Source organism: Oncorhynchus keta, unplaced genomic scaffold, assembly GCF_023373465.1.
Source record: "Oncorhynchus keta strain PuntledgeMale-10-30-2019 unplaced genomic scaffold, Oket_V2 Un_contig_14101_pilon_pilon, whole genome shotgun sequence".
Taxonomy (NCBI): domain Eukaryota; kingdom Metazoa; phylum Chordata; class Actinopteri; order Salmoniformes; family Salmonidae; genus Oncorhynchus; species Oncorhynchus keta.
Window position 1 is genome coordinate 20,001 of NW_026278546.1, and position 26,742 is coordinate 46,742.

General features: G+C 43.8%; 1 protein-coding gene and 1 long non-coding RNA gene across 4 annotated transcripts in view; one reads left to right on the forward strand and one right to left on the reverse strand.

Annotated features, from left to right (window-relative positions):
- The window catches only part of LOC127918384 (solute carrier family 12 member 1-like), a 34,690-nt gene extending 8,373 nt beyond the window's left edge, over positions 1 to 26,317 (reverse strand). The window contains 21 exon segments of the mRNA XM_052501659.1: positions 397 to 479; positions 867 to 973; positions 7,982 to 8,046; positions 8,049 to 8,121; positions 8,738 to 8,849; positions 9,055 to 9,154; positions 9,386 to 9,541; positions 9,632 to 9,733; positions 10,100 to 10,223; positions 10,505 to 10,612; positions 10,772 to 10,935; positions 11,029 to 11,113; positions 11,539 to 11,666; positions 11,923 to 12,034; positions 14,678 to 14,788; positions 14,958 to 15,097; positions 16,531 to 16,626; positions 18,426 to 18,501; positions 21,514 to 21,561; positions 21,564 to 21,650; positions 26,018 to 26,317. Of these exon segments, the coding sequence (XP_052357619.1) occupies positions 397 to 479; positions 867 to 973; positions 7,982 to 8,046; positions 8,049 to 8,121; positions 8,738 to 8,849; positions 9,055 to 9,154; positions 9,386 to 9,541; positions 9,632 to 9,733; positions 10,100 to 10,223; positions 10,505 to 10,612; positions 10,772 to 10,935; positions 11,029 to 11,113; positions 11,539 to 11,666; positions 11,923 to 12,034; positions 14,678 to 14,788; positions 14,958 to 15,097; positions 16,531 to 16,626; positions 18,426 to 18,501; positions 21,514 to 21,561; positions 21,564 to 21,650; positions 26,018 to 26,278 (2,338 nt within the window). The 5' untranslated portion in view covers positions 26,279 to 26,317.
- On the forward strand, positions 15,111 to 16,523 carry LOC127918385 (uncharacterized). 3 transcript variants are annotated; one of them, XR_008099793.1, is made up of 4 exons: positions 15,112 to 15,554; positions 15,612 to 15,896; positions 16,011 to 16,124; positions 16,182 to 16,523. It is a non-coding gene; the product is annotated as an uncharacterized LOC127918385 (long non-coding RNA). The 3 variants fall into 3 exon arrangements; XR_008099791.1 differs by lacking the exon at positions 16,182 to 16,523 and having other exon boundaries at positions 15,111 to 15,383; positions 15,441 to 15,497; positions 15,612 to 16,173; XR_008099792.1 differs by lacking the exon at positions 16,182 to 16,523 and having other exon boundaries at positions 15,111 to 15,326; positions 15,441 to 15,554; positions 15,612 to 16,173.
- Positions 26,318 to 26,742: the final 425 nt, after the last annotated feature.

Genomic DNA, 26,742 nt, shown 5'->3' on the forward strand with positions numbered 1-26,742 from the left:
CTGACGAGGGCCCATAGCCCTGCAGTGGCTCTGTTGGTAACAGTTTATTCAGTAGATGTTATTGTTAGGAGCTGATTAGATGTGACCTTCATCTACTGCCTCTGATCTATGGACCAAAGAGCTCTCCTTATCAACTCGATCAATGTTGTCAATGTTATCAATAGTCATTGTATGATTGGGGTTGTTATATGGAAACAGCCACACAACAAACCATGAGGATATGACTGGTGTTTTTCTGACAAAGTGGGTGTACTTTAACCAGTACTATATCTATACAACAGCTCTAATTACATCACAGGCCCCGAGGCTGGAGTATTCTGACTGCTTCTGTTTTATACATTTTTTTGTGTGTGTGTGTGTGTGTGTGTGCGCACGTGCGTGCGTGCGTGTACTCACCCTGAGCCTTTATGATGTGTGAGATGTCCAGTCCCTGGTTCATCCTTAGTACCACGGTTCCGTACTCAAAGTCAAATGCATCGCTAAAAACACACACCCGGCACAGGACATACACTTTAATAACACACAGTTAGCACTTATCTTGCTTATTTTGTGTGTTCTTCCTAACATTGAGTTGCACCCTCCTCCCCCTTTGCCCTCAGAACAGCCTCAATTCATCGGGGCATGGACTCTACAAGATGTCTCGCCCATTCTCCCTCTGAATGCCACACATATACAATCCATGTCTCAATTGTCGCAATGCTTAAAAATCCTTCTTTAACCCGTCTCCTCCTCTTCATCGTCACTGATTGAAGTGGATTTAAAAGGTGACATCAATAAGAGATCATAGCTTTCTCCTGGATTCACCTGGTCAGTCTGTCATGGAAAGAGCAGGTGTTCCATCCACTCAGTGTATGAGTGTGACTTACTGCAGTACTCCTACATAGCTCTGTACGCCAGCTGTGTCTGCTGTCCTCCAGTCCTTCTTGAAGCCCATCATCAGAATGTTGGGTTTCAGACGACCCAGACCTGATGCCTATAGGACAGAGAATGACAACAGGTTATACCACACAGGCTGATCCTGAAAGACTTACACTACCTGCATTCAAGCAGACCTGGGACAAAAACATGGAAAACACTTATAGTTTTCCTGCCTGGTACAATAAAACCATTGGAATCATCTCCAAACTGCAAACTTCACCAACCCTGCATGCTGGTCAACTTAAATCAAGGTCGCGTTTGGAAGTATTTGACATGATATGTATTTGACTCCAAGACCGCATTCCACTCAGAAAGGTTTGAAATCTTCTTCCATAAAAATGAAGTGTTTCCACTTTCCAACAAAAATAGTATTTTATTAATGAAAAGTACATTCCAAAACACAGAAGTTGAGAATAGCCTAGTAAACAACACTATAAAGTTCTTAGTTTCACAGCATGATTAATTAACCTCCATGATCTCTGAAGAGGTACACTGCCTTCGGAAATGATTCCGACCCCTCGACTTTTTCCTCATTTTGTTACGTTACAGCCTTATTCTAAAATGGATTAAATAAATAAAAAATCCTCAGCAATCTACACAGAATTCCCCATAATGACAGAGCGAAAACAGGTTTTTAGAAACATTTGCGAATGTATTAAAATGTAAAAAACTGAAATACCTTATTTACATAAGTATTCAGACGCTTTGCTATGAGACTGGAAATTGAGCTCAGGTGCATCCTGTTTCCATTGATCATCCGTGAGATGCTTTTACAACTTGATTGGAGTCCACCTGTGGTAAATTCAATTGATTGGACATGACTTGGAAAGGCACACACCTGTCTATATAAGGTCCCACAGTTGACAGAGCATGTCAGAGAAAAAAACAAGCCATGAGGTCGAAGGAAATGTCAGTAGACCTCCGAGACAGGATTGTGTCGAGGCACAGATCTGGGGAAGGTTACCAACATTTCTGCAGCATTGAAGGTCCCCAAGAAAACAGTGGCCTCCATAATTTTTAAATGGAAGAAGTTTGGAACCACCAACACTCTTCCTAAAGCTGTCCACCCGGCCAAACTGATCAATCGGGGAGAAGGGCCTTGGTCAGGAGGTGACCAAGAACCCGATGGTCACTCTGCCAGAGCTCTAGAGTTCCTCTGTGGAGATGGGAGAACCTTCCAGAGGGACAACCATCTCTGCAGAACTCCACCAATCAGGCCTTTATGGTAGCATGACCAGACGGAAGCCACTCCTCAGTAAAAGGCACATGACAGCCCACTTGGAGTTTGCAAAAAAAGCACCTAAAGGACTCTGATGAGAAACAAGATTCTCTGTTCTGATGAAACCAAGATTGAACTCTTTGGCCTGAATGCCAAGTGTCGCGTCTGGAGAAAACCTGGCACCATCTCTACAGTGAAGCACAGTGGTGGCAGCATCATGCTGTGGGGATGTTTTTCAGCGGCAGGGACTGGGAGACTGGTCAGGATCGAGGGAAAGATGAACGGGCGGAGCAAAGTAGAGAAATCCTTGATGAAAACCTGCTCCTGAGTGCTCAGGACCTCAGAGTGAGGCCAAGGTTCACCTTCTAACAGGACAACAACCCTAAGCACACAGCCCAGACAACGCAGGAGTGGATTTGGGACAAGTCTCTGAAGGTCCTTAAGTGGCCCAACCAGTGCCCGGACTTGAACCCGATCAAACATCTCTGGGGATACCTGAAAATAGCTGTGCAGCGACATTCCCATCCAACCTGGCAGAGCTTGAGAGGATCTGCAGAGAAGAGTGTGAGAAACTCCCCTAATACAGATGTGCCAAGCTTGTAGCGTCATACCCAAGAAGACTCGATGCTGTAATCGCTGCCAAAGGTGCTTCAACAAAGTACTGAGTAAATATTACATTTACTTATCTAAATGTAATATTTCAGTTTATTTTTAATAAATTAGCAAACATTTCTAAAAACCTGTTTTGCTTTGTCATTATTGGGTATTGTGTCTAGATTGACGAGGGGAAAAACAATTGAATCCATTTTAGAATAAAGCTGTAACGTAACAAAATATAGAAATAGTCAAGGGGTCTGAATACTTTCCGAAGGCACTGTATTTGTCTGCAGGATCTCATTGTGTTAATCACTGATAGACTATAGTTCTGTTCAATCTGGCTTCTCTTTAAAGCTAGCACTCCTCTTGACCACCCACACCACGCTACACAGTCTTATCTCCGTTCCAATGTGATAAAGACAACCATAAATGGACCATAACTCTAACTTCTCCTCTTCCTACCTCATTAACTAAGACACCAGTTCTGTCTGGGCTGAGCTAGGCTGGACTGAAGGGAGGTAGAAATGCTGTGTAAAACTAGTCAAGACTGCTGTTACGCTACTGCTGTTACGCTGCTGCTGCTACGCTGCTGCTGTTACGCTGCTGCTGTTACGCTGCTGCTGTTACGCTGCTGCTGTTACGCTGCTGCTGTTACGCTGCTGCTGCTACGCTGCGCTGCTACACTGCTGCTTACGCTGCTGCTGTTACGCTGCTGCTGTTACGCTGCTGCTGCTACACTGCTGCTGTTACACTGCTGCTGCTACGCTGCTGCTGCGCACTGCTGCTGCTACGCTGCTGCTACGCTGCTGCTGCTGCTGCACGCTGCTGCTGTTACGCTGCTGCTACCACGCTGCTGCTGCTACGCTGCTGCTGCTGTTACGCTGCTGCTGCTACGCTGCTGCTGCTACGCTGCTGCTGCTGCTGCTGTTACGCTGCTGCTGCACGCTGCTGCTACGCTGCTGCTGCTGCTACGCTGCTGCTACTACGCTGCTGCTGCTACGCTGCTGCTGTTACGCTGCGCTGCTGCTGCTTACTGTTACGCTGCTGCTGTTACGCGCTGCTGCTGTTACGCTGCTGCTGTTACGCTGCTGCTGCGCTGCTGCTGCTACGCTGCTGCTGTTACGCTGCTGCTGTTACGCTGCTGCTGCTACGCTGCTGCTGCTGCTGTTACGCTGCTGCTGTTACACTGCTGCTGCTGCTGTTACGCTGCTGCTGCTACGCTGCTGCTGCTGCTGCTACTACTGCTGCTGCTACGCTGCTGCTGCCACTACGCTGCTGCTGTTACGCTGCTGCTGTTACGCTGCTGCTGCTGCTTACGCTGCTGCTACGCTGCTGCTGTTGCTGCTGCTGCTGCTGTTACGCTGCTGCTACGCTGCTGCTGTTACGCTGCTGCTGCTCGCTGCTGCTGCTGCTGTTACGCTGCTGCTGTTACGCTGCTGCTGCTGCGCTGCTGCTGTTACGCTGCTGCTGCTACGCTGCTGCTGTTACGCTGCTGCTGTTACGCTGCTGCTGCTGCGCTGCTGCTACTACGCTGTTGCTGCTGTTACGCTGCTGCTGCTACGCTGCTGCTACTACGCTGCTGCTGCTGCTGCTGTTACACTACGCTGCTGCTGTTACGCTGCTGCTGCTGTTACGCTGCTGCTGTTGCGCGCTGCTGCTGCTACGCTGCTGCTGCTACGCTGCTGCTGTTACGCTGCTGCTGTTGCGCTGCTGCTGCTGCTGCTACTGCGCTGCTGCTGCTACGCTGCTGCTGCCACGCGCTGCTGCTGCTACGCTGCACTGCTGGCTGCTACGCTGCTGCTGTTACGCTGCTGCTGCTATGCTGCTGCTGCTACGCTGCTGCTACGCTGCTGCTGTTACGCTGCTGCTGCTACGCTGCTGCTGTTACGCTGCTGCTACTACGCTGCTGCTGTTACGCTGCTGCTGTTACGCTGCTGCTGCTTACGCTGCTGCTGCTACGCTGCTGCTGTTACGCCGCTGCTGCTGTTACGCTGCTGCTGTTACGCTGCTGCTGTTACGCTGCTGCTGTTACGCTGCTGCTGCTACGCTGCTGCTGCTACGCTGCTGCTGTTACGCTGCTGCTGCTACGCTGCTGCTGCTACGCTGCTGCTGTTACGCTGCTGCTGCTGCTGCTGCTGCTGCTGCTACTACGCTGCTGCTGCTACGCTGCTGCTGCTACGCTGCTGCTGTTACGCTGCTGCTGCTGCTGCTGTTACGCTGCTGCTGTTACGCTGCTGCTGCTACGCTGCTGCTACGCTGCTGCTGTTACGCGCTGCTGCTACGCTGCTGCTACGCTGCTGCTTACGCTGCTGCTGTTACGCGCTGCTGCTGTTACGCTGCTGCTGTTACGCGCTGCTGCTGCTGCTGTTACGCTGCTGCTGCTACGCTGCTGCTGCTACGCTGCTGCTGTTACGCTGCTGCTGCTGCCACGCTGCTGCTGCTGCTACGCTGCTGCTACGCTGCTGCTGTTACGCTGCTGCTGCTACGCTGCTGCTGTTACGCTACGCTGCTGCTGTTACGCTGCTGCTGCTACGCTGCTGCTGCTACGCTGCTGCTGCTACTACGCTGCTGCTGTTGCTGCTGCTGCCCTGTTGCTGCTGCTGTTACTGCTGCTGCTGTTACGCTGCTGCTGCTACGCTGCTGCTGCTGTTACGCTGCTGCTGCTACGCTGCTGCTGCTACGCTGCTGCCACGCTGCTGCTGCTGCTACTACGCTGCTGCTGTTACGCTGCTGCTGTTACGCTGCTGCTGCTACGCTGCTGCTACTACGCTGCTGCTACTACGCTGCTGCCGTTATGCTGCTGCTACCCTGCTGCTGCTACCCTGCTGCTGCTACTCTGCTGCTGTTACGCTGCTCTTGTTTCTTATGCTTTAGCACTCATCTCAGCTAGCATAGCCTGTTGAGGCTTACATGTGTGTTAATGAAGTAACTTTCATCCCAAAATGTTAGACAACCAACCTAACCTGTCCTATTGTTTAGTTAACTTTGAACCATGACATGTTGTTGTCATGGTAACAGCTGAATAGTCATATTATATAGAAAACAGTTTTAACCTCAAAGTAGAAGTTAAACATGATCAGATAAAATATTGAATTTGGCGTTTACTAATAGCCCATAGAAACGCATTGAATAACACATTTATAAATGGCAAAAAATACATTTAAAAAAATCACAAGGAATAATGTTTTGAATTGTCTGTCCTATATCTAGGAGCATTGAATAACACATTTATAAATGGCAAAAAATACATTTAAAAAAATCACAAGGAATAATGTTTTGAATTGTCTGTCCTATATCTAGGAGATATTAGACATATTCTAAAAAGGTTTTGAATTGTCTGTCCTATATCTAGGAGATATTAGACATATTCTAAAAAGGTTTTGAATTGTCTGTCCTATATCTAGGAGATATTAGACATATTCTAAAAAGGTTTTGAATGGTCTGTCCTATATCTAGGAGATATTAGACATATTCTAAAAAGGTTTTGAATTGCCTGTCCTATATCTAGGAGATATTAGACATATTCTAAAAATGTTTTGAATGGTCTGTCCTATATCTAGGAGATATTAGACATATTCTAAAAAGGTTTTGAATTGCCTGTCCTATATCTAGGAGATATTAGACATATTCTAAAAAGGTTTTGAATGGTCTGTCCTATATCTAGGAGATATTAGACATATTCTAAAAAGGTTTTGAATTGCCTGTCCTATATCTAGGAGATATTAGACATATTCTAAAAAGGTTTTGAATGGTCTGTCCTATATCTAGGAGATATTAGACATATTCTAAAAAGGTTTTGAATTGCCTGTCCTATATCTAGGAGATATTAGACATATTCTAAAAAGGTTTTGAATGGTCTGTCCTATATCTAGGAGATATTAGACATATTCTAAAAAGGTTTTGAATTGTCTGTCCTATATCTAGGAGATATTAGACATATTCTAAAAAGGTTTTGAATGGTCTGTCCTATATCTAGGAGATATTAGACATATTCTAAAAAGGTTTTGAATTGTCTGTCCTATATCTAGGAGATATTAGACATATTCTAAAAATGTTTTGAATGGTCTGTCCTATATCTAGGAGATATTAGACATATTCTAAAAAGGTTTTGAATTGTCTGTCCTATATCTAGGAGATATTAGACATATTCTAAAAATGTTTTGAATTGTCTGTCCTATATCTAGGAGATATTAGACATATTCTAAAAAGGTTTTGAATTGTCTGTCCTATATCTAGGAGATATTAGACATATTCTAAAAAGGTTTTGAATTGTCTGTCCTATATCTAGGAGATATTAGACATATTCTAAAAAGGTTTTGAATTGTCTGTCCTATATCTAGGAGATATTAGACATATTCTAAAAAGGTTTTGAATTGCCTGTCCTATATCTAGGAGATATTAGACATATTCTAAAAAGGTTTTGAATTGTCTGTCCTATATCTAGGAGATATTAGACATATTCTAAAAAGGTTTTGAATTGCCTGTCCTATATCTAGGAGATATTAGACATATTCTAAAAAGGTTTTGAATTGCCTGTCCTATATCTAGGAGATATTAGACATATTCTAAAAAGGTTTTGAATTGTCTGTCCTATATCTAGGACTATATCTTTGGACACATATTTAACTCCATGCTTCTATCCATTTGTATGGGTTACCTTTAGACGAGTCCCGTGACACATGTGGGAGTCGTAGAGCAAAACTGAGAACATCATCGTGTTTGTGAGAGTCTCCCTTTTCCATAGTTTGTTGGCTCTTCGGACCCTACAGAATTTTTCATGAGAAGACCGATTTTGGGGATGTCTCATGGTCTGACAAACACCACTGTAGCTCGGTCACCTTCCACCACAGATGCGGAAGGGTGACAGGCCTGCGGTGGAGTGAGAACAGCCCATGCAGAAACTCATATCTCTAGCTTAAACTGATGGATTTTGATAGGGATTTTTTTATAATGTTGCTTAGATTGATGGACATGTGTCAATAGACTCTTAATGATGAACCATTAGGCTTGATATCTCCATGAATTGATTCATTGTACTCATGTAAGAGGCAATAATACAAGTAGTATAGAAAGCCTTCCTAACAAAGTGTGTGTGTGTGTGTGTGTGTATCTATTATAAATGATGAATCCATGTGTCGGTTCCTGCAGCTGTCATTAACTACCACAGAGTCGTACCCCAGGTGTACCCCATATATGTCTATCTATTAGAGGTGATTATATGTCCAGGTAGTAGACGTGGAGGTGTACCTGCATGAGGTTCTCAGTTCCCTGTCTGAAGGAGTCACAGGCCACTGCAGCATAGAAGGCTTTTTCTTCTTCTTATTCAGCCACATCTGGTTCTTCTCCATTCCAGCGTTCACATCTGTCAATGTCTCTGTTCTCGGGCCCTGGGGAGAGATAGGAGGGGATATTATATTTATATTATCTCAATGTCTCTGTTCTGGGGCCCATCTGATATTATATTATCTCAATGTCTCTGTTCTGGGGCCCTGGGGAGAGATAGGAGGGGATATTATATTATCTATTATAGGAGGGGATATCATATATCTCAATGTCTCTGGGGCCCTGGGGAGAGATAGGAGGGGATATTATATTATCTCAATGTCTCTGTTCTGGGGCCCTGGGGAGAGATAGGAGGGGATATTATATTATCTCAATGTCTCTGTTCTGGGGCCCTGGGGAGAGATAGGAAGGGATATTATATTATCTCAATGTCTCTGTTCTGGGGCCCTGGGGAGAGATAGGAGGGGATATTATATTATCTCAATGTCTCTGTTCTGGGGCCCTGGGGAGAGATAGGAGGGGATATTATATTATCTCAATGTCTCTGTTCTGGGGCCCTGGGGAGAGATAGGAGGGGATATTATATTATCTCAATGTCTCTGTTCTGGGGCCCTGGGGAGAGATAGGAAGGGATATTATATTATCTCATAGCGCTGTGTGTGAAGGAGGAATTGAAGGATGAAGAACTTGGTGACTTCAATAAAATGTCTGTCCTCTTACCACAAAGACTTCACATGTGAGACAGAGTCCGTAGTTCTTAGTGAAACAATGAGCCAGGTCCAGGAGTGCCGGTCTGTTCTTAGGTGCTCCTGTCAGCACCATACACTGAGGTCTGAGGAGGGGGGATAACAGTCAGTTATCTAAATCACATTAGTCTTCTTAACATTCTACACTTTCAGGTTAGAATGCAGAGCAGTATTGTACCTGTCCCCTTCTTTTAATTTCACCTCTAACCATGAACAGAGTAGGTTTTCCTCCACTCGCCATCCATCAGCATAGTAAGAGGTGTAATACCAGTGGATTCTGTTGGCTCTTACCGGAAGTTCTTAACATGGTCCTCTATTCCGGTCAGTGACAGAGTGTTGTTGACCGCGCTGACAAACGTCACGGCCTGAGTGGACGAGCCCCAGTTCACATCTGAGGACAGCAGAACACACTGATGTTAACACTGAACTTAGAGATGCTACGTATGTCATATGTAGTAGCTATGTACATCTTATGTCATCCCTATGTACTCATTCCTTTATCATAGTATTACTTTTGGCCAGCCCAGGCTTCCCATGTGGTAATGTACACTGGTTCTTTGTGTGTGACTGGTTCATATGTATTCTAATGTCAGCTTGATGCAAATCAATGTCTGTGTCTCACTTGGCTTCTTGACAGTGACGTAGACATATAGGAAGATCTCGATTGCGTAGGTGAGGAGAGCAGCCCACCAGTTGATGACAAACATCACACCACAGCAGAGCACCGCTCCAAACAGAGACAACCACATGTTGTAGTACCTGTATGCTGGCCTCCAGCCTACACAGGGGGGAGAGATCACAGGAGACAACAGTTGGAGAGTTACAGAGAGAGAGAGCTAAAGAAAAGAGAGAGAGAGAGAGAAAGTACCTGGGGACTTAGCGTATGAAGCGTGGAAGCAGGAAAAGTTGATGAGGGCGTACGATGCCAGGAAGAAGTTGGAGATGATGGGCGCAATGACGTTCAGATCGGCTACACACACACACAGAGAGAGAGAGACACACACACACACACACACACACACAGGGAGAGAGAGACACACACACACACACACACAGGGAGAGAGGACACACACACACACACACACACACAGGGAGAGAGACACACACACACACACACACACACACAGGGGAGAGAGAGACACACACACACACAGGGAGAGAGAGACACACACACACACACACACACACACACACAGAGAGAGACACACAAACACAGAGAGAGAGAGAGAGAGACACACACACACAACAGATTCATTTGAGTTGTTTGTGACATTACCAATATTAAATTAATTGGCGACTGTGGTTTATCTTAAATGTGTGTAAGGATCTCACTCACCGATGATTATGAAGGCGACAGCGATGATGAAAGTCAGAACGTAGCCTCTGATTGGCTCGTTGTTCTTGCCGTGTCCCTTGGCGAAGAACTTCAGTGCAGTGTAGATGTTATCTTTACACAGAGCCTGAGAGGAGGAAGAGGGGGGTGAGAAGAGGAAGAGGGGGGTGAGGAGGAGCAGGAAGAGAAGGGTGGATGAAGAGGTGGGGGAGGAGGAAGAGAGAGAGGAGGGAGGAGTGGGAGTTAGCTGATTGTAACATAGTTTGACAATTGTTGTCATCTGGCTAGAAGGAACATGAAAAAGAGAGGGGCTCTGTTTCACTCATCATAGACCTTGTAGTAGTACCTGGAACCCTCAGAGCTGAGGAATGAGGATCAAGTGAGCAGACAGGTAGTAGTGGGACTGACCTGGAAGACTTTGGGTGCGCTGACGAGGGAGGCGAGGGCGGAGGAGAGGGTGGCAGAGAAGGTTCCTGCTGTGATGAGAGGACCGAACCCTGACACCATGGTCATCACCTGGGGAGGAGGAGACACAGGGGCTGTTTAGTTTCACTGGACTGTGTGTGTGTGTCTGGTTATTTTGTTGTGTTGTAGTGAGTGTTCCATTTTTGTGTTGTTGTACTGAATGTGTAACTGTGTTGTTTGATTGCTGTTACATTGTTGTTGTTGTTGTACCTGGAAGTTGTTCATGGAGCCAAACTTGCAGCTGCTGACATCACAGGAGGAGAAGTTCCATCCCTGCTCACAGGCAGCAGTGTTGGTACCGTTACAGAACATGTCCATCCCTGTGGCAATGGTGTCGTTGATGTTTCCTGTTGCATCACGCACCACCGTGGCAGCTGATCAATCCGAAAACACAACAGACACAACATTTAGGGAGGGTTTCGTGTGTGCGTTTGTGTGTGCGTTCTCGTGCGCGCGTGCATCCTTACAGACACAGAGGGCGACTCCCAGGTATGTGACTCCAGTGATGAGGATGGCCAGCAGGGTTCCTTTAGGGAGAGCATCCTGGGCATCCTGCAGTAGAACCAGAGATAAACAGCAGAAGTGATAGCTGGAGGAAACAGTGGTTTGGGTCTATGGGATCATCATTCTCTGCTGTTTAAAGTGAAGGTGCCTGTTCACAGACAGAATAAAGAGTATTTTCTCTCTCTCTCTCTCTCTCAGCTACCAATGACTTCACACAGGAAGAGGTTGTGCTGCAGTAAAGCTACCCTAAAGATAAATATACAGTAGTTTATAAAGCTACCCTAAAGAGAAATATACAGTAGTTTATAAAGCTACTTATAAAGCAACAAACTACTTCGTGAAAATAATCATATCTAAATCTGAAATGTCATAATATAATGTTAAGAAACATGACTACAAGAACACATCTCTCTGGAGTCGTATGTGAACTGAGATCTGTGTGGTCAGGCAGAGGATTTTTTTGCCCTTCATACCTTCAGGTCTCCAGAGATGTTAGCTCCGGCCAGGATACCCGTGGCAGCAGGGAAGAAGATGGCGAACACAGAGAAGAACGTCTCTCCATCTCGGAAGTCAGGCGGTAAGTTCTCCATAAATATTTTGGCTGTGGGGGAGAAGGAGAAGAGAATAGATGTGGATGAGAAGGGTGTCTCCGTGTCAAACTGGTGATGCGTCTCTGTGTGTCATTTGACAGAGTATAGAAAAATACATGTTCTCCTCCTGACCATGTGACCTGAGCAGGACAAACTCAGGGCTCTCCTCATGAAACTAATATAGCTTGATTATAAATGTGAGCATTATAAAGGTTATGTGTTTGATGAATTCCTCTATCTATGTGAAGGAAACCTCTGTTGCCTTACCGTCATAGTTAAAGAATCCTTTGGACTTCTTGTCGGTGGAGGCTGGGATGCCAGTTCCTACGAAGACGTTGACGATGGCTATCAGGAGGATGATCAGCAAACCGATCTGGGCCTGAAGAGACAGGATCAACAGGTTAGTCTGGGTTACAAAGTTATGAAACTAGAGGACAGTTACAAGGTCACACCATTCCTCTCCAACAGCTGAAGAGGAGAAACCGACTGTGATGAGGAATTGAACACATACTGATATTACGGTCAATATCAGACATGCAATTGAAAGATGTCAAGTTGATATCAGTTGATTAATTTTCTACTGGAAACATGGGGATTTGAACCACACTGTATGTGGATCTGTCTCTAGCTGTACAGTGAAGTGCAGTGTAGCGTAGTGAGAGTAGCATAATGTAGTGTAGTGTATGTGTTGTGTATTATATCATGCTGTGTAGTATAATGTAGCGTTGAGTAGTGTATTATAATGTAGCGTATTATAATGTAGCGTAGTATAATGTATTGTAGTATAATGTAGTGTAGTATAATGCAGTATAGCATAGTATAATGTAGTGTGGTATATTATAATGTAGTGTAGTATAATGTAGTGTAGCTTAGTGTAGTATAATGTAGTGTAGTATAATGTAGAATAGTGTAGCGTAGTGTAGCATAGTATAATGTAGTGTAGCGTAGTATAATGTAGTGGAATGTAGCACAGTATAGTGTAGTACTATGTAGTGTGGTATAATGTGGTATAATGTTGTGTAGCGTAATGTAGTATAATGTAGTATAATGTAGTGGAGCAATGTAGTATAATGTAATGTAGAGTAGTATAATATAATGTAGAGTAGCATAATATAGTATAATGTAGCGTAGAATAGTGTAATGTAGCGTAGAATAGTGTAATGTAATGTAGCGTAGAGTAGTGTAATGTAGCGTAGAGTAGTATAATGTAATGTAGAGTAGTATAATATAATGTAGAGTAGCATAATATAGTATAATGTAGAATAGTGTAATGTAATGTAGCGTAGAGTAGTGTAATGTAGAGTAGTGTAATGTAGCGTAGAGTAGTATAATGTAATGTAGAGTAGTATAATGTAATGTAGAGTAATGTAATGTAGATAATGTAGAGTAGCGTAGCGTAGAGTAGAGTATAATGTAATGTAGCATAGAGTAGTATAATGTAATGTAGCGTAGAGTAGTATAATGTAATGTAGTGTAATGTAGAGTAGCGTAGAGTAGTATAATGTAATGTAATGTAGATAATGTAGAGTAGCGTAGCGTAGAGTAGTATAATGTAATGTAGCGTAGAGTAGAGTAGTAAAATGTAGTGTAGTGGAGAGTAGTATAATGTAATGTAATGTAGCGTAGAGTAGTATAATGTAGTGTAGTGGAGAGTAGTTTAATGTAATGTAGAGTAGAGTAGTATAATGTAATGTAGTGTAGTGGAGAGTAGTATAATGTAATGTAGAGTAGAGTAGTATAATGTAATGTAGTGTAGTATAATGTAGTGTAGTGTAGAGTACTATAATGTAATGTAATGTAGCGTAGAGTAGTATAATGTAATGTAATGTAGTGTAGTATAATGTAATGTAGAGTAGTATAATGTAATGTAGATAATGTAATGTATCGTAGAGTAGCATAATGTAATGTAGAGTAGAGTAGTATAATGTAATGTATCGTGGAGTAGTATAATGTAATGTAGAGTAGTATAATGTAATGTATTGTAGAGTAGCGTAGAGTAGAGTAGTATAATGTAATGTATTGTAGAGTAGAGTAGAGTAGTATAATGTAATGTAGAGTAGTATAATGTAATGTATTGTAGAGTAGCGTAGCGTAGAGTAGAGTAGTATAATGTAATGTAGATAATGTATTGTAGAGTAGCGTAGCGTAGAGTAGTATAATGTAATGTAGAGTAGAGTAGTTTAATGAAATGTAGACTAGTATAATGTAATATAGAGTAGAGTAGTATAATGTAATGTAGACTAGTATAATGTAATATAGAGTAGAGTAGTAGTATAATGTAATGTAGTGTAGAGTAGTATAATGTAATGTAGCGTAGAGTAGAGTAGTATAATGTAATGTAGAGTAGAGTAGTATAATGTAATGTAGAGTAGTGTAATGTAGAGTAGAGTAGTATAATGTAATGTAGAGTAGAGTAGTATAATGTAATGTAGAGTAGTATAATGTAGTGTAGAGTAGTATAATGTAATGTAGAGTAGAGTAGTATAATGTAATGTAGAGTAGTGTAATGTAGCGTAGATTAGAGTAGTATAATGTAATGTAGAGTAGAGTAGTATAATGAAATGTAGACTAGTATAATGTAATATAGAGTAGAGTAGTATAATGTAATGTAGAGTAGTATAATGTAGTGTAGAGTAGTATAATGTAATGTAGCATAGAGTAGAGTAGTGTAATGTAGTGTAATGTAGAGTAGAGTCGTATAATGTAATGTAGCATAGAGTAGAGTAGTATAATGTAATGTAGCATAGAGTAGAGTAGTATAATGTAATGTAGCGTAGAGTAGCGTAGTGTTGTATAATGTAGTGTAGTATAATGTTGTATAATGTAGCATAGTGTTGTATAATGTAGTGTTGTATAATGTAGAGTAGTGTTGTTTATTGTAGTGTAGTGTAGTATAATGTGATGTATCATAGTCTAGTATAATGTAGTATAATGTAGCGTAGTGTTGTATAATGTAGTGTACTGTAGTTTAATGTAGTATAATGTGTAGTATAATGTAATGTAGCATAGTGTAGTATCTCACCTTGGCCTCCCACTCCATCCCGGCCACTGAGATCCCCAGCAGCAGTACCACCGAGATACAGCCGATGATCCTGATGTCATTCAGCTCATCTATCATAATGGCATCATTTTCCTGTAGAGGAGAGGGAAGGAGGGGAGAGGGAGAGAGGGACCACAGTCAGTGATCTGACACACACACACACACACACACACACACACACACACACACACACACACACACACACACACACACACACACACACACACACACACACACACACACACACACAGATGCTACGTACCTTGAGTAGGTCAACCACAGTCTCTGCGAAGCCCACCACGTACATCGCCACGGCAACAGCGTTAGCGAAGGCGAAGATGAGACCAATGGAACCGCCAAACTCTGGTCCCAGACTACGTGATATCAGGTAGTACGCCCCTCCTGGAAACCAATCAGTAATAACATTCCTATACTTGTGCATACAGTGGACACAGAGCAGGTAGGGAGCAGGGATAATAACATTCCTCTACTTGTACATACAGTGGACACAGAGCAGGTAGGGAGCAGGGATAATAACATTCCTCTACTTGTACATACAGTGGACACAGAGCAGGTAGGGAGCAGGGATAATAACATTCCTCTACTTGTACATACAGTGGACACAGAGCAGGTAGGGAGCAGGGATAATAACATTCCTCTACTTGTACATACAGTGGACACAGAGCAGGTAGGGAGCAGGGATAATAACATTCCTATACTTGTACATACAGTGGACACAGAGCAGGTAGGGAGCAGGGATAATAACATTCCTCTACTTGTACATACAGTGGACACAGAGCAGGTAGGGAGCAGGGATAATAACATTCCTCTACTTGTACATACAGTGGACACAGAGCAGGTAGGGAGCAGGGATAATAACATTCCTATACTTGTACATAGAGTGGACACAGAGCAGGTAGGGAGCAGGGATAATAACATTCCTATACTTGTACATACAGTGGACACAGAGCAGGTAGGGAGCAGGGATAATAACATTCCTCTACTTGTACATACAGTGGACACAGAGCAGGTAGGGAGCAGGGATAATAACATTCCTCTACTTGTACATACAGTGGACACAGAGCAGGTAGGGAGCAGGGATAATAACATTCCTCTACTTGTACATACAGTGGACACAGAGCAGGTAGGGAGCAGGGATAATAACATTCCTATACTTGTACATACAGTGGACACAGAGCAGGTAGGGAGCAGGGATAATAACATTCCTCTACTTGTACATACAGTGGACACAGAGCAGGTAGGGAGCAGGGATAATAACATTCCTCTACTTGTACATACAGTGGACACAGAGCAGGTAGGGAGCAGGGATAATAACATTCCTATACTTGTACATACAGTGGACACAGAGCAGGTAGGGAGCAGGGATAATAACATTCCTCTACTTGTACATACAGTGGACACAGAGCAGGTAGGGAGCAGGGATAATAGCATTCCTCTACTTGTACATACAGTGGACACAGAGCAGGTAGGGAGCAGGGATAATAACATTCCTCTACTTGTACATACAGTGGACAGTCATTGAGAACAACCTTCGAGCTTTCCTTGTTTTTTCAACATTGTGTCATGTTTATAATGTGTTGATTGCCTGTATAAAGCCTCGCTACTGTTATTTTACTGCTGCTCTTTAATTATTTGTTATTTTTCTATTTTCCTTTCCTTTTCTTCTTCTATGTTTTTTTTAACTTAGCACTTATTTTTCTCAAAACATTGTTGGTTAAGGACTTGTAAGTAAGCATTTCACTGTAAGGTCTACTGACACCTGTTGTATTCGGCGCATGTGACAAATAACATTTGATTTGATTTGGTTGACTCACCTCCTCGTACCACTCCATTGGTGCAGATAGCAGACATGGAGAGACCTGTGACGGTGGTCACCACACAGCTCAGAGCAATGACCACAATGCCCAGACCTAAAACACAAAATACCTGTTCATCCAACTCACCCCTGCTCAGGCCATTTACAGTCTGTCTACATGTGAAGACATACAATGTTTTGGAAAGTTTGAATTCCACACTGAAATGACTTTCTTTTCTTCTTAAAGATGGTCCTCCAGCAATTTTGGAACTTTTACTGTTGAAAGTGATATGAATACAGTAAAGGGTAAAACACACAACTGCAAACGTCAAGGAGTTGGTCTGATGGGAAGTTGTGATGTCATCGGCCTCCTCCCTTGCTTGAGGAGCATTAGAGAACAGAAGAGGAAAGGCCAATCCCCACTTGTGCCATATCATAAGGATACCTGGACCACCTATTGAGATGTGCCTTTTGTTAAGTAAATCAGCTGATAAACTTCTCTTTCTAACACCTGACCACACCTGCTGTCCCCTCCAGTCACCTCTAACACCTTGACAAACACAGTGAAGCCTTCTGCCCCCTCCAGTCACCTCTAACACCTTGAGAAACACAGTGAAGCCTTCTGTCCCCTCCAGTCACCTCTAACACCTTGTCAGTGAAGCCTTCTGTCCCCTCCAGTCACCTCTAACACCTTGAGAAACACAGTGAAGCCTTCTGTGCATCTGAAATGGTCCATTCTCAGGACTGTAGGCTGTTAGTTCCAGCAGGCGGTTTACTCTGATATCTAATGTATTTCAGAAAATATATACAACACAAAAAGACAACCAGTCAGCTCCCAGTGTCCTTCACTCTGAGGTCAAAGCAAAGGAAGTAGCTTGAATGTACCAGGTGTGTGTGTGTGTGTGTGTGTGTGTGTGTGTGTGTGTGTGTGTGTGTGTGTGTGTGTGTGTGTGTGTGTGTGTGTGTGTGTGTGTGTGTGTGTGTGTGTGTGTGTGTGTGTGTGTGTGTGTGTGTGTGTGTGTGTTTCTCAGGGGTGAGGACCTCTTTATGGAGCATAACTAATGTATTTCAGAGTGAAGAAGAAGGCTTCACTGATAACCCTCTGAAATACATTAGTTATGCTCCATAAAGAGGTCCTCACCCCTGAGAAACACACACACACACACACACACACACGCACACACACCTGGTACATTCAAGCTACTTCCTTTGCTTTGACCTCAGAGTGAAGGACACTGGGAGCTGACTGGTTGTGTTTTTGTGTTGTACATATGTTTGCATGTCTACACTCTCAGAAACAAAGAATGTTCCAGTAGGTCAGTGGTATTCAAACGTTTTCAGTGGGAAGCCAATTTTTTCCACCAGAATGTCTGGGGACCCCATTTTCCCCCCAATAATTTCTTGCGACCCCAAACCAAATCTAAAGACACAACCTTAAAATGTTCATTGCATATTAATTTTTATCAACATGAAAAGAAACCAATAAATAAATTTTCTCAATAAAATTGTAGCTTTCAAATGATCTTTCTCAAAACGTTTGTATATTGTATACAGTAATACAGTAATAATCTGTACTCCTCATCGTTTAAAATGTGATTTTTAAAAACATTTTGGCGACCCCACTGCAGTTACCCCATCGTGACCCCAACTTTAAATACCACTTCTGTAGGGGAGTATTGGGGAACCCTCTGAATTTAAGATAAGGTAGAACTCTTTCTGGTTCCCAATACCAACCTTTATCTATTTGGAATCCAGATGATTGTTTTGTAACCTGGTTCTTTTTGGAAACCTAAAGGGTTCTTCTATCTGACCTGAAAAGGAGCCTGTTGTCCTACAGGAACAAATGTGCTACATAGCACTCTTTTTTTCTGATAGTTTGTGGTGCAATTATTTATTACTCTGTGTTGTACTTACCCCAGCCGGCCTGTCCAAACACCCAGGACAGACGGATGAACAGCATCACACCCCAGATGTTCAACATACATCTCACCTAGAGAGTAGGAAAGACAGGAGGAGAGACAGGAGGAGAGCGAGAGGAGGAGAGACAGGAGGAGAGCGAGGGGAGGAGAGACAGGAGGAGAGACGGGAGGGGAGGAGAGACAGGAGGAGAGACAGGAGGAGAGCGAGGGGAGGAGAGAGAGAAGGAGAGAGACAGGAGGAGACAGAGGAGAGACAGGAGGAGAGAGCGGAGGGGAGAGGAGGAGAGAGAGGGGAGACAGAGGAGAGAGAGGAGAGACAGGAGGAGAGAGGAGAGACAGGAGGAGAGACAGGTGGAGAGTGAGGGGAGGAGGAGAGAGAGAGGAGAGAGGAGGAGAGACAGGAGGAGAGCGAGGGGAGGAGAGAGGGGAGGAGACAGAGGAGAGAGAGGAGGAGAGAGAGGAGAGACAGGAGAACAGCGAGGGGAGGAGAGACAGGAGGAGAGCGAGGGGAGGAGAGAGACAGGAGAAGACGGAGGAGAGAGAGGAGAGAGACAGGAGGAGACAGAGGACGAGAGAGAGGAGGAAAGAGGGGAGGAGAGAGACAGAGAGTAGGAGAGAGACAGGGGGAGACAGAGGAGGAGAGACAGGAGGAGAGCGAGGGGAGGAGAGAGAGGAGGAGACAGAGGAGGCGAGAGACAGAGAGTAGGAGAGAGGCTAGGTTAGGTAGAGACTGGGGTTAGCCCTGAGTTACTCACAGGGCAGGATCAATTTGACCTTGTCTCTTCGCTTCCAGTCAGATGGTAGTTTGGTTAGATAGAGACCGGGTTATGACAGAATGACTATCTGAATCTCTTTATCGCCGTGTCAGTGTCTGTGTCTGAGGCTTCCAAACAGATCATGTGACCTGTCAGGGTATCACTGAAGTATGCAGGTTAACTCATTGATGCTGGGTTGTGATATACAGCTCAGGAGTGGCAGGGTGTCCCCCAGTAGAAGAAGTTCCCAAAACCTGACCACACAGACCAGGACTCCCCATTCACCCTGCTCAATATCCAGCAACACTCTCTAAGACCAGTCCCCGTAACCAACTGCCCTCACCAGGATCCCATTAGGCCAGTCCCCATAACAAACTGCCCTCACCAGGTTCCCATTAGGCCAGTCCCCATAACAAACTGCCCTCACCAGGTTCCCATTAGGACAGTCCCCATAACAAACTGCCCTCACCAGGTTCCCATTAGGACAGTCCCCATAATCAACTGCCCTCACCAGGATCCCATTAGGACAAGCCAGTCCCCATAACCAACTGCCCTCACCAGGATCCCATTAGGACAAGCCAGTCCTCATAACCAACTGTCCTCACCAGGATCCCATTAGGACAAGCCAGTCCCCATAACCAGATGCTCTCACCAGGATCCCATTAGGACAAGCCAGTCCCCATAACCAACTGCCCTCACCAGGATCCCATTAGGACAAGCCAGTCCCCATAACCGACTGTCCTCACCAGGATCCCATTAGGACAAGCCAGTCCCCATAACCAACTGCTCTCACCAGGATCCCATTAGGACAAGCCAGTCCCCATAACCAACTGCCCTCACCAGGATCCCATTAGGACAGTCCCAATAACCAACTGCCCTCACCAGGATCTCATTTGGTCAGTCCCCATAACCAACTGCCCTCACCAGGATCCCATTAGGCCAGTCCCCATAACAAACTGCCCTCACCAGGTTCCCATTAGGACAGGCCAGTTCCCATAACCAACTGCCCACACCAGGACCCCATTAAGAACCATCCTAATCCTGCCCCAATACAACCCATCTCCACTCCCCAGGACCCTCCCAACCCTGCCCCAATATAACCCATGTCCACTACCCAGGACCCTCCAAACCCTGCCCCAATATAACCCATCACTACTCCCAGGACTCTCCTAACCCTGCCCAATACACCCCATCTCCACTCCCCAGGACCCTCCTAACCTTGCCCCAAAATAACCCATCTCCACTCCCCAGAACCCTCCTAACCCTGTCCAATGTAACCCATGTCTACTAACCAGGACCCTCACTAACCCTGCCCAAAATAACCCATCTCCACTCCCCAGGACCCTCACTAACCCTGTCCAATGTAACCCATGTCTACTAACCAGGACCCTCCTAACCCTGTCCAATGTAACCCATCTCCACTCCCCAGGACCCTCACTAACCCTGTCCAATGTAACCCATGTCTACTAACCAGGACCCTCACTAACCCTGTCCAATGTAACCCATCTCCACTCCCCAGGACCCTCCTAACCCTGACCAATGTAACCCATCTCCACTCCCCAGGACCCTCCTAACCCTGTCCAATGTAACCCATCTCCACCATCTCCACTCCCCAGGACCCTCCTAACCCTGTCCAATGTAACCCATCTCCACTCCCCAGGACCCTCACTAACCCTGTCCAATGTAACCCATCTCCACTCCCCAGGACCCTCACTAACCCTGTCCAATGTAACCCATGTCTACTAACCAGGACCCTCACTAACCCTGTCCAATGTAACCCATCTCCACTCCCCAGGACCCTCCTAACCCTGTCCAATGTAACTGTTATGGGATTTATTATGAATAATGACTAAATGATGTATACATTTAAGGTAGAATTATAACTAACAGAATTCTACCCTGTCTTTCTAGTAATGTTAAATAATGTTTGTTCATTAGGAAGGGGTTATGTGGCATAGACCTAGGAAGAAAGAAAACTCTAGGGAGATAAGGTAGGACAGGGAGGGCCCCTCCAGAGCTCTTGTATCTGGGGGAGCCTGGAACTGTCAGCTGAGTGGTAATAAACTGTGGTGAGACTCATGAGAAAATCCCTATGTTGGTATGTATGTGTGTAGGGTAAGAGAAAGTTATAAAAGGAATGTCTTTGTATATGTACAGCAGCGTTCTCGTATATAAACCTTACTGACTATTGTAAACTGGCCTCTGTATATTTCATTTCAATAAGAACCTTACACATTCTTAGCAATAGACAGAGTCATTTAAGTGCAGTTCAGTTTAAGTGACGTTCAGTTTACAAAGTTCTCATGACAGTAACCCATCTCTACTAACCAGGACTCCCTTTATCCAGCCGAACCTCACGGTTCCATCTTTGTTGTCCAGGGAATGACAGACTCCACATCGTCCGACGGCGTCCCATCGCTCCCCTCTCTGTCCTCCACCGTGGTCGTCACTGAGATCCTTCCATTCTAGAGAGAGAAAATAGGAGAGGAAAAGACTTGTCAGGGGCACGTATCACTCCAGTCTACCTGGAGGAAGATAAAGAATACGGCTGGTAGAGGAAGAAGGAATTTGTTGAAACTCTAGAGGACGTTTAGATTAGTTTTGTCTTTAGGAAATCAGAGAGAGTTAGCAGTGCAGTAACTTGATGTTAGAATTCTGGGCCTCCTGTTGGATAGGTACGTCTCTATGAGGGTAGAACCCTGTTGAAATGTTCTCTTTCTAAATCAATCAAACAAGACGCAGTGCTCTTGTTCCTGAGTGTGTGTGTGTGTGAGAGAGAGAGTCGTGCAGTTTGATTCTGATGAACATGAATACGTGTTTGGAGAATTATATTATATTATACTATGTGCTTATATTATATTATTATACTGTGTGCTTGTCCTTGAAGAACTGTCTGTCACCCAAAAGTGTTAAAAATCTATATAACACTTTAGCCTGTCAGTATGTCAACCATTGTGTAGATCTATTCTTATCTCTGTCTTTGACGACTGTTCAGTCCCAGTGTTGGCAGTAGGTTTATAGGGTGTGAAAGATGGTTGAACTGCGGTTAATGAAAGTGGCAGGAATGTTTCCAGTTAAATGAATGATTAAAGGACTATAAACTCCATTTATCTCTCTCTCCTCTCTCTATCTTATCTTCCTCTCTGAGACTGTAAAACATATGTTCTTTCCTCCAGAGAGTTCATGTTGTTCTCTTTCAGGACACAGTAGGTCTATAAATGCTTTAAGAGGAATGAGTTGACCAATCCAAGGCCAACCCACTGCACACTCCACCTCATTTCAACGTGGATAATTGGGAAATATTTGGTTGAGACCTTGATCAATGAGATTACAACCTATATGCACCCACTCAAAAAGAGAGCCGAAAGTTAGTTGAATTTCCAATGTATATCACTGTGCTTTCAACCATCTAACAGCACAACCAAATTCAAATGAAAAAACAATGTCAGATATTTGGTTTAGTTATCACCCAAATATATATCACTGTGCTTTTAACCATTTAAAGTCACAGCAAAAGTTCAAATGGGAAAACAATGTCAGATATTTGGTTTAGTTATCACCCAAATGTATATCACTGTGCTTTCAACCATCTAACAGCACAACCAAATTCAAATGGGAAAACAATGTCAGATATTTGGTTTAGTTATCACCCAAATGTATATCACTGTGCTTTTAACCATTTAAAGTCACAGCAAAAGTTCAAATGGGAAAACAATGTCAGATATTTGGTTGATTTATTTATGTGTTACTTATTACTGTCCTTTATCTAATAGCAGAACCAAATGACCTGGATTACAGTTGAGATTACATTAAAGCACATGGTGCAATGATCAATGCCATTCGAGATTCTGGGCAGATTATTACAGCAATTGTGAAGATCTCCACAGACCTGTGAATACCTCTGCATGCTATCTTCAACATGCACGCTTTATATGATGATGGAAGAAGACATTTATAGTTACAGTAACCTCAAGCTGTGACCATGGATGTGTTGCTAATTTTAAGGGTGAATGTTTCATTAGTTTGTAAAATAGCCTATTTACTGTATTACAATTGAATTGTGTTTGGTTGACAAGGCAACCAACTATGAACATTTAAAGGAGATGTATCTACTGCTTGGATAGTTCTATCTGTCAACGGTCTTAATCCCATTCTTTAACTTTTATTTGTGTCTGAGTTGGAGATGTGGATCCATCATATCATTTGTTCACTTGTTAACAGGCTGTTTATTGTATTTCAAAAGTGATCTTGAATTGTGTTTGGTTGTAACGCAACCAAATATCAACATTTGAAGGAGATTTATCTTCTGCTTGCATTCATCCATCTGTGCCACTGAATTAAAGGCAAATGAAACTTTAAATGCAGTTAAATCAAGTTGAATGTGATTTAGTCCTGTTGTTGAACTTAGATTTAGGATTGAGATGGAGACGTGAATCCAACATTTATTTATCCAACAATGACTAATTTGAAAACAAACTGGAATTAAAGCCAGACTAAGTCAGTGGTACAGATGGAACTATCCAAGCAGAAGATACATTTCCTTCAAATGTTGATATTAGGTTGCGTTGACAATCAAACATAATTCAATATCACTCTCACTGGAAATCCTATTGTCTATTTTTAGTTAAATCCTGGGTTGAATTGAAACAATAGCTGTTGATGACTTTAAAAATTCTATATATGGCTAAAAATAGCATAATTGATGACATATGAGTGATAAAGTACGGTCACATTTAATTTGCTCTGTTAAACCTTCCCTTTAGAATGGGTTCGATAGCAACAGCAAATCACACGGGTAAAAGTCAGTCACAAATATCTTTATTTTAGAAAACATTTTTATTTAACCTTCATTTAACTAGGCAAGTCAGTTAAGAACAAGTTCTTATTTTACAATTATGGCCTACCCCGGCCAAACCCTCCCCTAAACCGGACGACGCTGCACTAGTTGTGTGCCGCCCTATGGGACTCCCGATCATGGTGATACAGTCCGGGATCGAACCAGGGTCTGTAGTGATGCCTCTAGCACTGAGATGCAGTGCCTTAGACCGCTGCGCCACTCGGGAGCATCATAGCTCAACAGGGCTTGTTTAAACCCTGGATATACTGATGTACAGAGACAGGTCTATATACTGATGTACAGAGACAGGTCTATAGACAGTTGTGATGTACTGATGTACAGAGACAGGTCTATATACTGATGTACAGAGACAGGTCTATAGACAGTTGTGATATACTGATGTACAGAGACAGGTCTATATACTGATGTACAGAGACAGGTCTATAGACAGTTGTGATATACTGATGTACAGAGACAGGTCTATAGACAGTTGTGATGTACTGATGTACATAGACAGGTCTATATACTGATGTACAGAGACAGGTCTATATACTGATGTACAGAGACAGGTCTATATACAGTTGTGATATACTGATGTACAGAGACAGGTCTATATACTGATGTACAGAGACAGGTCTATAGACAGTTGTGATATACTGATGTACAGAGACAGGTCTATAGACAGTTGTGATATACTGATGTACAGAGACAGGTCTATAGACAGTTGTGATATACTGATGTACAGAGACAGGTCTATAGACAGTTGTGATATACTGATGTACAGAGACAGGTCTATAGACAGTTGTGATATACTGATGTACAGAGACAGGTCTATAGACAGTTGTGATATACTGATGTACAGAGACAGGTCTATAGACAGTTGTGATATACTGATGTACAGAGACAGGTCTATATACTGATGTACAGAGACAGGTCTATAGACAGTTGTGATATACTGATGTACAGAGACAGGTCTATAGACAGTTGTGATATACTGATGTACAGAGACAGGTCTATAGACAGTTGTGATATACTGATGTACAGAGACAGGTCTATAGACAGTTGTGATATACTGATGTACAGAGACAGGTCTATATACTGATGTACAGAGACAGGTCTATAGACAGTTGTGATATACTGCTGTACAGAGACAGGTCTATAGACAGTTGTGATGTACTGATGTACATAGACAGGTCTATATACTGATGTACAGAGACAGGTCTATATACTGATGTACAGAGACAGGTCTATAGACAGTTGTGATGTACTGATGTACAGAGACAGGTCTATATACTGATGTACAGAGACTGGTCTATAGACAGTTGTGATGTACTGATGTACAGAGACAGGTCTATATACTGATGTACAGAGACAGGTCTATAGACAGTTGTGATATACTGATGTACAGAGACAGGTCTATATACAGTTGTGATATACTGATGTACAGAGACAGGTCTATATACTGATGTACAGAGACAGGTCTATAGACAGTTGTGATATACTGATGTACAGAGACAGGTCTATAGACAGTTGTGATATACTGATGTACAGAGACAGGTCTATAGACAGTTGTGATATACTGATGTACAGAGACAGGTCTATAGACAGTTGTGATATACTGATGTACAGAGACAGGTCTATAGACAGTTGTGATATACTGATGTACAGAGACAGGTCTATAGACAGTTGTGATATACTGATGTACAGAGACAGGTCTATAGACAGTTGTGATATACTGATGTACAGAGACAGGTCTATATACTGATGTACAGAGACAGGTCTATAGACAGTTGTGATATACTGATGTACAGAGACAGGTCTATAGACAGTTGTGATATACTGATGTACAGAGACAGGTCTATATACTGATGTGATATACTGATGTACAGAGACAGGTCTATAGACAGTTGTGATATACTGATGTACAGAGACAGGTCTATATACAGATGTGTGTAGAGGGGGTTGTAGAGGTGAGGAGGACACACACACACTGACCTTCTGGAAGACATCGTGGAGCTCCTGCAGGGACGGTCGGACCGCACGGTTACCGCTCACACTCCCAGCATTCCGGTAGAAGTCGATGTTGGGCACGCGGTCCAGCGTGTCATGACCAAACGCACTGACCACGGACGGACGGACGGCCCGGTGCTCTCCGTTACCGGTCCCATTACCGTTAGAGGTGGTACCACCGGAGAAAGACGTCTCCTCGTAGTTAGGGGGTTCGTCCCCGATCCTGTCATAGGCATCATTCTCCATCAGACTGGCTGTAAATACAGGCTCCTCACACCTACTGGCTTCTACAGGTCAAACACTACAGAAAAGGAATACTGAGGTCCTTCAGTCCTCTGGTCAGGGCCTAGAGACTGTCTAAGTATCAGAAGCAATCGGCAGCTATGGGTTTGGAGCGCTGGTATGACAGACTAGTGTTGGCTCATCTGATTCTGTTTAGTTAAATCCTTGTGTAGGTCCAGAGCTGACCTATAGACCTGTCATATAGGCTGAGGCTGAGGTTGGCTCTGCCACCCTGGCTTTATATCCTCCTGGCCCCTATGCTGGGCTCTGCCTGGGACTCAGCCATTGGCTGAACCAGCGGTTCTACCAACCACTCTCAGAACCCTGTATGTCTCAGATGTCCTTGCTGCATCCTCGGGGCCACAAAGCCTCTGACTAAACATTAACCAAGTAATAAACACCTTGGAAGATAAAGACCTGGAGCTCGC